The sequence below is a fragment of the Eurypyga helias genome, unplaced genomic scaffold, assembly GCF_000690775.1.
Source record: "Eurypyga helias isolate BGI_N326 unplaced genomic scaffold, ASM69077v1 scaffold18219, whole genome shotgun sequence".
NCBI classification, from domain to species: Eukaryota; Metazoa; Chordata; class Aves; order Eurypygiformes; family Eurypygidae; genus Eurypyga; species Eurypyga helias.
The window spans coordinates 41,114-55,727 of NW_010271561.1; the positions used below are offsets into that span (position 1 = coordinate 41,114).

Here is a 14,614-nt window from a genome sequence, read left to right on the forward strand (position 1 = left end):
TTCATGGAAGGCAAAATACGTTTCCTATAGATACAGTAAGTATAAATCCTCTTTTCCCTCTTGGTGATTATTCCCTAGGGGACAACTGAAAGGATAGAAAAGCCCTGTGCATGACTACATATCAACGAGAGAGATTTACCAACACACAATAAAACCAGAATTTTCTGTTAGACCTCGACTGACCCTGAAATAATATAGGTAAACCTTCCCCAATTCAAAAGAATACTGAAATACATCTTTACATCTGTACACATCTTTCCTGAACTGAAACTTTTCTCTGGTTTCAGTTTGATAATAATATCACATGAATTATATTCATGCTTCAAATTCTGAATGAGGTGGTCAAGAGTCCGATATGCTGAAATCCAAAGCTAAGCATAACATTATCTAAATCAGTGTTTTTGCAGTTTCTAGAAAGACACTTTTAAAACAGAACTATGTTTATCTTGTCCAGGAAAGTCATTTCAAAAACAAGCAGCTTGACAATTATTGCCCTGGAAGGGGCACACCAATAAATCATCATGAAGCCAACAACAACAAAAAAGAATGTATCTGGGTTTGGTGCTGTGCCAAGGTAAAGGCAACTGACTGTCCAGCATTCTCAAAAAAAATGGTATAATAAAACCCTACAGTACATTAGACAGAAGAACAACATGCACAGCTTCAGTAAACAGGAACAGAAAATATAATATAGTGACTCATACTGATCAACATATTAAATAACTTCCAAACTGGTCCTGAAGCTGCCCAATACCTGCACTACTGAGTTAAGCAGGATACCATCATTATTATCTTGACCATTTAAAACTGCTTTCTTTTGACAAAACCCATTGCAACTGTGCACAGAAATGGATCCAATATCTGAGCAGTTTAATAAAACTTGTTTTAAGGAAATAGCTTCACCTCAACTTTTCTGACAAGAAAACGAACAAACAAACCCCCACAAACCACACACACAAAAAAACCCTGAGAAAAGGCTCTCACCTAAAACACCTTCAGACTTCTATGTTAAAAGTAAAGGTAGATGGCAGTACTGTGATAGAAACTTTAGATGTACGTATGTAAAATACAGTTCACTCTATTTTAAATGCTAAAATATTACTGCAAACATTGCATGTAAACAACATGCAATTAAGCTGACTCAAATCCTGTTTACTGCCTTAGAAGAAACTATGATGTTAAAATCGTCCATGATGGTAAAAACTGCTGAATCACGGCCTTTTTTTTTTGAGTTCACCAACTTCTAGCCTTAAAAAATGTGTTTCCATGAGGAAATTCATTTCCTATTTGTGGGATGCTGCAAGGGTCTCACCTGGGAAGTGCCTCAGAAGTGCAAGGATTTATTAGCAGCAAATGCCTCTCTACACAAACAACAATGGATCCTACAGCAAATTGTTAAATTTTTCTAGGTCCAAAGAGACCTTTTCTCTTCTTCATTAAAAAAAGAGAGAGAAAAAAAAAAGAAAAATATAAAGAGTTGGATCCCCCCCTCAAAATATACTGATATACTGCAGTACACATCTGTAATGCTTAATTAGGACAGGGGCAGATCTAACTGTGATTCTGGCTTCTAAGGAATTTATAAACCCATATACAACGAATGAAAGCTCTTATTGCCAATTAAGCTTTTCTCTTAAATCAGATTTCCAAGATTTAAGAACAAACAAGAGCCTCATTATGGAAACTGGATACTTTAAGTACATAGGACATGATGTTATTTTTTCTATTCTGTGTGTGCATAACATGAAGCAGAAAAAAAAGTGAAGATAGCCAAAATCTCTGTATCCTGCATTATCACCTTATTTCTCCATTTAATCTAGTAATACCTGAACAGCTAATTACTCTTTACAGAAAAATGCAGAAATGAAACATAAATGTAATAAAATAATGAACAGAAAATATTTTTATATTTCTATTTTCATTTGGAAAAAATAATACATTTGTGCAAGATACTGTATAGGTTAATTTTTTTTTTTAACTTATCACCCAGTTCCTCTCTACACCACACATGGTAGCTACCTGCCACTAGGAATATGTGAGAAGCGAGGCCCCATGAACATGACCTGGTGGAACAGAAAAAAGGCGAAAGAATCCCTTCATCGGGGCCTGTCTGTAATTACCCAAAAGTCAGTACTATCTGACAGCTGCTAAATGACTACACAAGGTGAACGTGACTATTTCAGCCTCATCCCAAAACACATAGCAAGAAATCATCCGCAGCAGCTGAGCAATCCTGTGCCCAGCAGAGAAGAGGAATAGACTTAAATGGACATCAGAAGGATACAGACCAGTTGGAGCAAGTCCAGAGGAGGCCAGGAAGATGCTCAGAGGGCTGGAGCACCTCTGCTATGGGGACAGGCTGAGAGAGTTGGGCTTGTTCAGCCTGGAGAAGAGAAGGCTCCGGGGAGACCTTATTGCAGCCTTCCAGTACCTGAAGGGGCTTCAAGGGTGCTGGGGGGGACTTTTTACAAGGGCCTGTAGTGACAGGACAAGGGGTAACGGGTTTAAATTGAAAGCGGGGAGGTTTAGATTAGATATCAGGAAGAAGTTCTTCCTGGAGAGGGTGGTGAGGCACTGGAACAGGTTGCCCAGAGAAGCTGTGGATGCCCCATCCCTGGAAGTGTTCAAGGCAGGGATGAGTGAATCACGGACTCAACAGTCCATTCAGGTCAAAGGCAGCAGCAACTCCACTGCCACGGGCAGCACTGTTCCCATCACCAAGTATATTCCATGGAGAGGCTTCATTTTCAAGACAGAAGACATGAAAGCCAGACTACACTGGACAGAGCTGAGGAAAAAAAAAAGACTAAATTTTAAAAAGAGCCATAAAAAACTCTAGGGGAGAGGAGAGGCATCAGTATCAACAGCGACATTTCTTAAAGCAACGATTTGTTTGATAATAATTTCATAATATGCCGGGACTTTTACATGGACAAAAATTGATTTTCACAGGAAGAAAAAATGGGTGTGCAGATAACCTTCCAGTGCTACGAATAAAACTGTCAGAGAAAGGAGCCATTTTATTAGGCGGTCCAAACAGGAGGCAGGCAAGACGAAGTGCTTTTGGGTGATTTGGTTTGTAAAGCAGCTCTTTGAAATACGATCTATCTCTCTCTGCTATAGCTACAGTATCTTTTGTGTTACTGATGAAAGACTAAGGCAGGCAGATCAAGCACTGAGAAATGTGCTCAGAAACTTTACAGTCCTGGATGTCTGAAACAGAGGAGACAGAAATGATGAAACTGGGGGAGATCTTTCTGACTGAGATCTCGTAGCTCCTTTTTATGCAAGTTTATGACATGGCACTTTATTCTAAAATATGCACCACAGTAGTTACAACTGACAGTCAGTTATGGCCCAGAGAGTAAAAGCAGACTTGGATTTTGCCCTGCTTTCCTGACACCTTGCTCATAAACACAAATACCATACAAGATATCAGACCTACAAGAACAAGAATATGTATAAAGAAAAGATTACACAATTTTTTGTACTTATTTTACACACCTATGTCAAAGGTATCATACTTAGAGCAAAGGACCAGAAACTGCTAAATTGCTAATAGCCAGAGGTGCTAAAACAAGGTAAGTAACCAAAGCATTATCCAATTCACCCACAAAAATGCTCCACTAATTTTCTGAAGATTTCCAGGCAAAATGATTTTACTACATCATGAGGGAGCTCCAACTTGATTACTCTGGAGATCATAACCTCTGGTGAATCTCAGAAGGTCATTAGGTAGAATTAGATGGATGGTTTTTACCACAGAGAGACAAGAAGTCTTCAGATAATTCAGCCCTGCTAGCAACTATCTGCTAAGAATGTGAAAAAATGCAATTTTCTGTATTTTTCTATAGAAAACAATATGTAACTTCCAATAATGGAAAACTAAATCTAGGGAGACTTCCCTTTCTGTTACAGCTACTGTGGCAGCTCTGTCCCAGGTTGCAGTGACACCAGTGTCAAGGAGCACTTTCTCTCGTAAGGACTCTGCTAACTTCAGGAAGAACTACTTGTGGAGTGAGGTGATGTTTACTTTGAGTGATAGTGAACAACAGTTGGGGGTCATTATTTGATGGCACCGGCTAAAATAACTTTTCAAGGTCTACAGGAGCCCAGGTTACGAGATTAAATTCTGCATGGGGGGTGCTGCAAGAAGGGGTTTCTGCTATGAGAGAAGCAAGCTGGTCTACAGGACAGCAACACAAATGGTGTGAACATATTACATCTTCCCACATGGTTCACTCAGGGAAGAATCCGAAGCGTCTTACTGACCAAGCCACAAGAGAATTCATTCAGCATTATTTTTTTGGTTATTATCAAAGGACTGAGTTATTCAGAGTAAGAATCTCCTAGGTCTTTTCTGGCAAAAATTACTGACACAATATAAGCCATGCAGCAAAAAATGCGTCCATGAACAGTTCACATGAAAAAAAACAGTGTAATTTAAAAAGTCTAAATGCATTTGTGTTAATTTCACTAACTAAAAATAAACATTATAACCATAGAATACTCCAAATTAACCCTCCCTACATATTAATGAAGTTCTCTAAAGCTTAAATGACAAAAATTTACCCCTACAATCTGTTTCTTATCCATTATGTTTGCTAGCAGCTTTCTAATTATAATTGGCAAAAATAATCCTTGTTAAAAACACTTCCTGGTTGTAAATAAAGAGCTGAGAAACAGTATGTCATTTAACTTGTGATCTCCAGAAATAACAGAACAGTCCTGTGGAAAAGAATGGAGTAAGTTGTACATCTCCAGGTGTTTCAAGCCGCCCCTGGAGTAGTGGAAAAAAATTCAATTTGTTCTTTTTCAATTTTTTGTCTACAAGAAAGAAAATTAGAGACAGGTTTCTGGGTTTTTCATTATTTCTTACCAAAGACAAGGCCTATGTCTGTGTTGATAATCACTGGCAAACATTACGAGAGCAGCAGCTGAAACAGTACTCTGGCTTTATGTTAGGTAGCTTTCTGTTCCTGTAGTCATTTGCACAAAACATTAACTGAAATCGGGATCTTTACTGATTGCTGATGAATCAACAACACTCCGAATTCTGACTTTGCTGCCCTTGACAGATTTCAAATGGTGTAATAACATCCCCACTTTGTAAATATGTCTTGGTGTTTTTTCTAGATACTGTGTATTTTATTTTCTCTTTTTTTTAAGCCCATTAGAAAATACTGTTTTGTGGTGAAAAAGATTTGGCATAATGCATTGCAAGGGTAATGTACATTAGAGGTTGGTGGAGCAATTTATATGCAGATATTTTTTAATCCCTCCAGAGAAAATGTACTATTGCATTTCTCTAATAGAAAACAAAGACCAGCACAGGAATTGGTAAATTGAAGAAACTCCCAAAAAGTGAAACCTGTATTCTCTCTTTCCGAAAATTATATTTTATTTTCCTTTCTAAGGGAAATACTTCTTAATACTTATAAGAACGTGATTATGGATATAACTGGAATAAGAAAAAAAGTTACATTTTCCACTTCTGTTAGTTCTCCCCCTCTTTCCCATACAGGCATAAACCAAGCATGAGGAAAGACTTCCTGATGAGTCTTGAAAACAATGGAGAAGCAGAAAGCATTTTATTCCCACCCCCCATAAGGTTGAGCATGGTATAGGGGGTGATAAAATGAGATTTTTAATATGTTGATGATGCCAGTCTCTTTGCAGAATTGTAGAAAAGTAACCAGGGTGTCTATGAAGTCTGATATTGAACAATTTAACAGTTACATCAAGAAACTGCTCTCCCTATGTTATGCCCTACATGGGATTAAACTCACTGTGACCCCTTCTGTATCACTCTCTTGGTTTTTCTCCACAGTACAGATATCTAATAATTTATAGCATTGAGAGGTACACAGATTAAGAACACAACTTACAGTTAAACAAACAACAGTTAGAAATGACACGGAATTACGTTTTCTGCACATTCCTTTCAGTTCACTGTGTTTTCCTAAAAGATGTTTAATGATCATACATAGAATCACCTTTATTCTTCTGTTTCTCTTTAGATTATTTTTATTGAAGTGCTACGTAATAAAGGCTTTATTTTTTTCATTTTCTCTTATAGAGGATGTCTTATTTGTGCGATTCAAATAGTTATACATGAATAACAGCAGAAAACTCTCCTTATGAAACCTCAATCCTTTGCAAAACAACCTATGAAATAGATATTCAATGGCAAGTTGGCCACACCTTCAGTCCAGACTTCCCACTTTTATTACCAAAAGTGCAGTAGTAAATACTGTGCCTGCTGTGCTGTATTCCCCACCACACCGCTCATTAGTCCCATTCTCTTCTATAAAGTATGAAAGGCTAAGCTTTTTATTATATCAGCATTAAGATTTTACAGATTCAGGTTTTCATTGATTGAATTCTACTGCAACAGAGAAGGCACAGACTACAGGAATACAAAATCTTCTATTAATTGTTACTAAGAAAAAAAATTAAACAGAAGGCTAAAAGGACTCAATAAAACAACATCAACAGAGGCAAAGCCGTTTGGCAAATTTTGTTGATAGTCAATTCAAGAGGAGAAAAGAGACAGGCTCAATCATGCGTGTAGATTCAGTTCAACCAAATATCCGCTATAGCTCAGGGCACACACACTGTGATAAACCTGGGCTTAATTAATTATAAATCCTTCTTCCAGCCAAGCTAAAATAGTCACTCCTTTCCAAAATGCTCCAAACCCAGACTGCCTCTGCCTGAACTTACAGGGCAGAGAAGTTTGTACGCTGGCATTTTAATCTTTCATGTGCTTCCATCACCTGATTAAACAGAACCCCAGAAAGGACAGACATGCCAACCGTTAGCAAACGGGGTGGGAAGAACAAACTGGACTACAGAGCCACCATGGTGTGCTGCCGCACTAAGGACCTCTTCGACACAGCTCTCTGTGTATATAAATTCAAGTTACCTCTGGCATCAGGAAACAGAATAAATGCTGCTCATCTGAAAATACAGACATCTTGCATCATTTTGACATTCTTCTTACAGATTCATTGCTACCTAAAGTGCTGCCTCCTACCTTCTCAGCTGCAGTTCCCTATTTTTTTTAAAACTCCACTCTCCATGTGCAATAAAACTGCAGAGTGCAGTATTTGGTTGTTTTTTTTTTTTAAATACTCTACAGAGGTACAACTACATCATCATCTGCAGCTATGTCACTTTCTGAATATTTTACATTTCTCATTCAAGGACACTCACAAAAAGCAATTGAAATGAGGCAAAGGTATGATTTTATGGTTGACAAAGAAGAGTGTATGTTCTTATTCAGAATTAAGGTAGCCTGATTTCAATTAGTATTTATTTCCCTTTCAAAGATAATTTAAAAAAAAAATCTCATTTTTCAGCCACCAATCATTGAATGATACTTTTATTCTCCTTGTTCTGCTGGTTTTCTTTCTTATACTATAAAATGAACAACTTGTACCTTATACCTCTTCTCTGAAGATACATGACTTGCTGTAAAAACAGTAAATATAATTGCTCTCAAATTACATAATTATTGAGACTCGCCATAACTGTTCCTTCTACTTATGTTGTGTTTTACAACAATGACACCTCATTCTAAGAGGTTAGTACAATTAAACAAAAAGGAAATTAAGTTAATCTTTGCCTCTCCCCCAGAAGTTCTTTCTATATAAACAACAACTATTAAATCCTGTTGACTCTTCTCTTGAATTGCATCACAAAAGCTCATGTAATCACAAGAATCAACTAAGTTTTTGTGTCAGCATTGTTTTCCTCTCTTCTTTAAACTATATCTGAAATTAGGGAACAGATGAGGATTTAAAAAAATATTTAAAGCTAAGAGTACTCTCCAGCCTGATCATATCAAAGCCAATGAAGTTCAGAATCAGACCTTTTCTGCTTTATTTTCCACAACTCTCTGTTTTATCTAGCTGCAGCTGCCAACACTGAAGTTTAGATCAGTAAGCAATAAGAAATGAAGGAAACTGCCAAGGTCAGTCTGCTTGTCAGACTGTGGAGCTAGTGAAATTCAGTATTCCTCCTCAACCTTTTTAAAGTAAATAAATCCTACCGGTTACATGCCACATCATTCTTCTCTTTCAAGACACAGCTTCAGCAGCATGTGTAATGTTGAAGGCAGGGAAGGATTACTGGAAAGTTCTTCTTTGAGGTGCAGCATTTAATTCTGTTGACTTCATTAAAGCCATCCTCAAAATAAACCAGTGGTCTCTGCTTCTATAAAGATCTCGACCCTCAGAGAACTTGCTCTAAAATTCTGCCATTTTATCCAACTGTGCAAGACCATTAAAACAATTTCTGAGAGATACTGGGGATTGTTTGTCAACCCTGACTGGCTTCATTCCCCAGTCTAGCTCCAGGGCAGCCAACACACTACCAGCAGAGCAAGCCCACAGCATCAGTGGATACTTTGTCACCAAGTTCTATCCTTGCAGGATTGCACCCAGTGCATACATTGAGGGAACTGAGTGACTGAGGGAACTGGGCTTGTTTAGCCTGGAGAAGAGGAGGCTGAGAGGAGACCTGATCACTGCCTACAACTACCTGAAAGGAGGTTGTGGAGAAGTGGGTGTTGGTCTCTTCTCCCTAATGACAGATGATCGGACGAAGGGGAATGGTCTCAAGCTGCGCCAGGGGAGGTTTAGATTGGATGTAAGGAAGAAGTTCTTCACCGAAAGGGTTATCACACACGGGAACAGGCTGCCCAGGGAGGTGGTGGAGTCACCATCCCTGGATGTGTTTAAGAGACGGGGGGATGAGGTGCTGAAAGATATGGTTTAGTGGCGGGCACATACGGTTGGACTGGATGATCTCTAAGGTCTTTTCCAACCCAGTGATTCTATGATTCTATGATTCTATGATTGGAAGGACTTTCTTCTGAACTAGTCATGATAAAAAAAGATTTCTCAAAAAATGAACTCTGGCTGAGGGGGGGCAAGGGAGATGCCCAGAAACTCCAAAAAATCCTGTTATGAAGTATGAACAAAGGACATGCATAAGAAATACTCAGGTTAAAAATCTTTGCTTTGCTCAGCACAGATCAGAAGCTTTAATCTTAGCCTGTTCCACCTGTTGTGACGGTAGGGCTATCCATCCTATTTCTACCCTCCAACTCAATGTACTTAGGGGCTCCACAGACCCCGCTGCAGGCCACCTTGCAGCGGGTTAAACACTCCCAACTTCAGCTACCAGCTCTGATCAGGTAGAGCGGGAACATGAATTCCCATCTTTCAACGCCCACTGAGGCCATACCCACAAGAAAAAGAAAAAAGACTGTTTCAGGGTAGTTTTCCTCTTCATCTCTGCAGTGTGATACTTCAGTGTTTTCTCTGATTCACTGCTGTAGGTGTGCAATCATTTTAATTACACTGTTGCCTGAGTCTGAGCAGTGTGCCTCCACATCCAACCCCTCACCTCTCCTCTTGAAGTCGGGACTGAAGGTGGTACCTCTCCTCCAGCTTTCACAGCTGGTCACAGCTTTCTCTTAGTTCCTGCAAAACTTTTCAGAAAAGTCACAAATGCTTTTATAGAGAATTCAAGGGTCTTCACAGTAGGTTTTTCCTTTTTCTAGTTACCTACTCAGACCCTTTAAAAAAAGTGAATCTCCATATAGCAGTTTGAAACCAACCATCACGCCTCATAATGATGACAATGGCTTTGATTGACATAGATTTACCGTTACCTGCTTTTCAAATCTCTCAAGCACTCATAAATTGTTTGAAGCACAAACTGTGGCTCTCAGATTTATGACAGAGCAATATGCAACAGTACAAAGTCCTCACTGATGTTCTTTTAGAATTCATTATCTGCAGGTCCAATTCATATTCATCCTACAGACATTAAAAACCCACTTTTTTTTCAAACTCAAACTGATAACATGTTAAGACAAATTTCCTTCAGCTTAAAACGAACTACTCTGGGTCTGCCTTACTGTATCTTCTTAAAATTTCATTTACCTTGCTGGCAAAATGCTATCCTTCTCTCAGAGCTCTAAGCTTTGACCTTTAAAATATTGGCAAACAGTACATAAATAAATGCTGATGGAATGAGAAAACCCAAGTTAACGATTGCTCTGGGCAGAACACATCAGAATCTCCATACCTCCACAACTAAGAATTTCTTACTATTTTTCAGAATAAATATCCTAACCATTCTTCTTGATAACCAAGGTATTTGTACAATTTTTGTCAATATTTATTAATCTTACATTTACCTTTCTATCTAGCACTGTAAAAACTTCCATAAAGAAAATGACAGAAGAACAATAAACACATGTCTATTTCTGAAGGAATTTGCACAAAACAATGAATGGGCTCTACAGATATTAGTCACCACTGTTCTGCTATAGGTTACATATTTCTAAATTATACAGTGTGAAGAGAATAAACATGAAAATATATAGTATATGCAGCATAACACTATGTAGAGAAACTCTTGATAACATGTCTAGTTACTACTTAGGACCTATGCTTTTTGGCCAGGTTATGGTGGTAAGACCCTCTGTTACGCTTAAGGAAAAAAGAATCAAAGCAAACTTACTTGATATAATAGGGCACTTTGTTATGTGAAACAGATCTCTGCCATGGAAACTGTACTGAGGCTGAGGAAATAAAGAGAGGGCAATTATTAGAAAGTACCTGTCAAATTAAAAAATTCCAGCTTTATTTATTTATTTATTCAATTAAAACAGTTATAATAAATTACATGGATACAATTAAAATTTCCCAGACAACATTCAGTAATTAGAAAATCGGTTGGAGAAAATGACGGCAATCTATCAAGATGATTCTAGGCATCTATTTGATGCCAAGCTGGAAATGAAACAAATGTGATGATCCTGCTTCAAAGAAGGATAATAAATTCTGAGCAAGCAAGCTATCCATCCAGGGAAAATGGAGACACTGGTTTTCCTACCTCCATAGAATTATTACCAGTTTAAGCTTTGAAAATAAATGCTCCCACTACTATAATTAATGCTCTGCAACAGAACAAACAGGAGAAATATCAACCTTATTGTTATTAGTTGCAACCCTTAGCTCCTCTTTGTAACTCAATATTAACACTGTATGACCAACAAAAACAAGGCATTTAAACCTGTCTTTGCACTCCTTGCTGAACAGCAGTGATCTTTGCAGAATTTATGCAAGTCTGATACATCAACTGATACCATCCATAACACCAAGAAACCTTCTGCACAGTGAGTTGCAAAAGGCATGAAATCATACATGACACTACAACTCTGCTTATCTAAAGTTCCCAGGAGATAAATGGGGAAGAAGTGTTCAGGCCAACAGGACTGCTGGTGGAAAACTTACAAGTGGCTACTTGATGAAGAACCATAGACACATACATGTCCCACCAGAAATAACCAGAGTAGTGTCTGGTTAATTAGGTTTTATCATAGAAGAAACTCACGTCACTAGATTTGCTGTAGCAGCAGACATTGAAAGCACAGGTAGGAATAACTGACCATCACAGTGGAATGAATTTATACTGGATGCATATGCCAAAACTTCATGGCAGAATGCCTACACTTAGGTGCTAATACCTGGGGAGGGGATGGAATCAGGGTGCTAGATAATCTCATCTAGGATCCTTTTCCCATGAAAAGTTGGGCCAGATGATCTTTTGAGGTCCCTTCCAACCTGGCCTATTCTATCATTCCAGGAATCTGATGAACAAGTAGAAACAGGTGTTTTGTTAGCTCAAATTACTGATTAGATGTCAGCTGGGAGCTAGTCAGCTGAAGATGGTGTGACAGTACTGCGCTCTCTTGTGAGGAGTTGGAGGAAAAGTAACAGGTAGGTGAGGTAAATATAAAATAGCTGCTGTCAAATAAGACCAGCAACTTTGGAGATAAAGATTTGCATGAGATACACATCATAATCTCAGTTTTAGGAGTTTGAGATTATTTCATTCAGACTACCACTCTACTTGTCCCTCACAGTTAGCAGTCATTTATGGCTGCTAAAAAGGTTTGAAAAATTTCATTTAGAGTATGCACTATTTCAACCTGTCAGGATAAAACCTTCATTTTTCCAGATTTAATGATTTTTTTATTAGTTTCCTTTTGAAGTTACTGGCCATAACTTTCATTTAACAAACTTCATATAAAGTTGTAGGGATTAAGTTATGCAACTCTCTCTAGTTCAAGCTCTTGAAACTTTTTTTTTTTAAGAGGTTTTTGTTGTAGTTTGTGTGTGGAAGAAGGTTATCAGATTTTAACAAATAATTTAAATGCATAACTGCATATTATTTGTTTTTGAAGGACTGTGGTGCTTGGCTATAGCTCTTTGTGGTATCTATCAACAGCTTTCTGGAAACTTTCCTTTCTTGACTGTTGTATGTAACGCAAACCAAACATCCCCTTAAGCTTGGAGAAGATGCCCTAAGCAAGGCTGAGGCATGCTGATAAGGTACTGCATGGTCTCTTTGGACATAACCCCGTGAATGTTTTATCCAGCAACAAAGCCAGTTCACCACTCACTCAGTCTTGTGAATGCAATTATTTGTTGTGGCATGCTGTAAGCCAAACCAAGGAAATTATTCAGGTCAAGGCAAACAAAGCCTGCCCACCTTGTGTTAGATGTGGACTCTTTCACTGACTTCCCCCCTCTGCCACAGCAGTCACCTGAACATTTGTGTTGGTTCAGGTGAGGAGAGGTGAACAGCCCTAACAGTGACACAGGAGTACAGTCAGGAACTTCTCAAACGAGCTGGAGTAGGGGAAAATGCATCTTCTGAGTGCTGCTTCCTAGTCTGTTTTAATTGCACAGACTAGATGGACTACTCTCCCAAACAGTTAATCTGGCATTTTTTGACAGTGCAAATGGTACCACTCTGTCTATATTCTTTTTAGCATATTATTGCATAGGTGCACTCCCCAGGTCAAGGTTACAAGTTTAAGATTGGAAAGGCTACAAAACCACTGTGGCAAACTTATGCAATATGTTAATGGGGTTTAAAAAAAAAACATATGAAATAATATATTTTTTGAAGTTGTTTGCTTGTTCTGTTAATTTTAAAAGAGGACAAAGTGGCTCCAGGAATCATTATTTGGCATAGGAGCTATAGTATTTTAAATATGTTGTATCTTGTTTACCATGATGTTTACTGAAAAACTAGTTGCCAATTTAAAATAAGAACATGGTTGTGATGTAACTCAAGAAGAAATCAAGATTTATTTATTGTTGCAGATTATATTAGCTGTTCAGCTATACAGTGACACACAGCACAATCTCAGGGATAGAGCTGCTAATTTTTATGTTTACTTCTCAATTCCTGCAATAATTTAGTCTTTATTATTGAAGCCCTCATAAAAACCAGAATGCTGATTGGGTTAACACTTCGTATCATGACTTTTGATGATGGCAGATAGGCTAGAATATCAGAAAATCAACATGGATCTTGGTATCACAACCTGTCTGTAACGGCGAAGTCAAATGAGAAGCATCTGCTTTCAGTATATGGCAGATTGTAGGCTTACATCTCTAAACTTTTCACTAAACAGAACAAGATGCAAGGATGGGTTTCAAGAATTGATGCAGGTTTGCTTTGCCCACCCCTTTATTTGAAGTTCCAGGAACGTATGACATGAAGACTTTATTAAAAAAAGAAAAATCCAGGCAGTTCTTCCTTTGTGTCCCCAGCAAGTGTGGGCAGGAAAGGAAACTGAGGTAGCAGAGGATGAGAATATATGGTTATGAACACACCATGATTATGCAACAGCCACAGGTCAGACCTTGCAGCAAAGAGAGGACAAAGAATAAAGCAACTAGGGGCACACCATAACTCAGCAAGGTATTACAGTGATCCCTGGGGAAGCACACCAGTGAGAATGTCAGTGGAGTTATGAAGATGAAGCACACCTACAAAAACAGGGAGGTAGAGGAACATGGAAGAGGAACTTCCTGTTCTTCAAGCCATAGGGAAACCTGGAGTAAGGAGCAGTCAGTGTTTGAGAAAGACTTCATATGCATCTATAAATTCAAAGAACTTACTGGAAAGAAAGTGCTGTGATGCAGGCCCAAAATCTCGGTGTGCCTCCTGTAACTGTTTAAGGCGATCCTCTACAGACACCTACACATAAACACACATACACAAAACTTAAATCGTATTTACTTTGTAACACTAGTGTTACGATAATAAAAACATGTGTTTGCATTCATTTTTAGTTAAATAAACTTATCTGTGTGTCATAACACATATTTGACATCCAACTATTCAAGGCTACTTTTATCCTTTCATTTGCTTGATATCTTGCAGTGTTCTCATGCGAGTACTGCACATGAATAATGAACAGTATTAGTTTCATGGTGACTATAACTGTTGAAGTTTCTGAACTCCTCCCAACCTTTTCATGGTCCAAATTTCCATAGTCAGCAGGTCTCAGTTTGATTGCATTGATCTCACAGCTGCCTTTCCAGCACAGAACCATTTTGGAAGATACTGCTTCACTGGCTGACATGATTCCACCCCGGTTTATTAAATGAAACTGCACTAGCAAACCCAGAAGCAGTTTGACTGCTTGGTTAACTCAATTTGAGAGGACAAATAAATAAATAAATAAGCAAGCCCCCCAAACATCCAAACAAACAAAAAAACCCACCCC

The 14,614-nt window shown here is 38.3% G+C and overlaps 1 protein-coding gene across 1 annotated transcript in view; it reads right to left on the reverse strand.

The window, feature by feature from the left end:
- The window catches only part of LOC104515031 (utrophin-like), a gene marked incomplete at its 3' end in the record, with an annotated part of 54,715 nt that extends 40,245 nt beyond the window's left edge, over nucleotides 1-14,470 (reverse strand). The window contains exons 1-3 of the mRNA XM_010158863.1: nucleotides 14,357-14,470; nucleotides 14,004-14,082; nucleotides 10,543-10,603 (exon numbers count right to left, since the gene is read on the reverse strand). Of these exons, the coding sequence (XP_010157165.1) occupies nucleotides 10,543-10,603; nucleotides 14,004-14,082; nucleotides 14,357-14,470 (254 nt within the window). The remainder of the gene's footprint in view (nucleotides 1-10,542; nucleotides 10,604-14,003; nucleotides 14,083-14,356) is intronic.
- Between the last annotated feature and the right edge of the window lie 144 nt (nucleotides 14,471-14,614).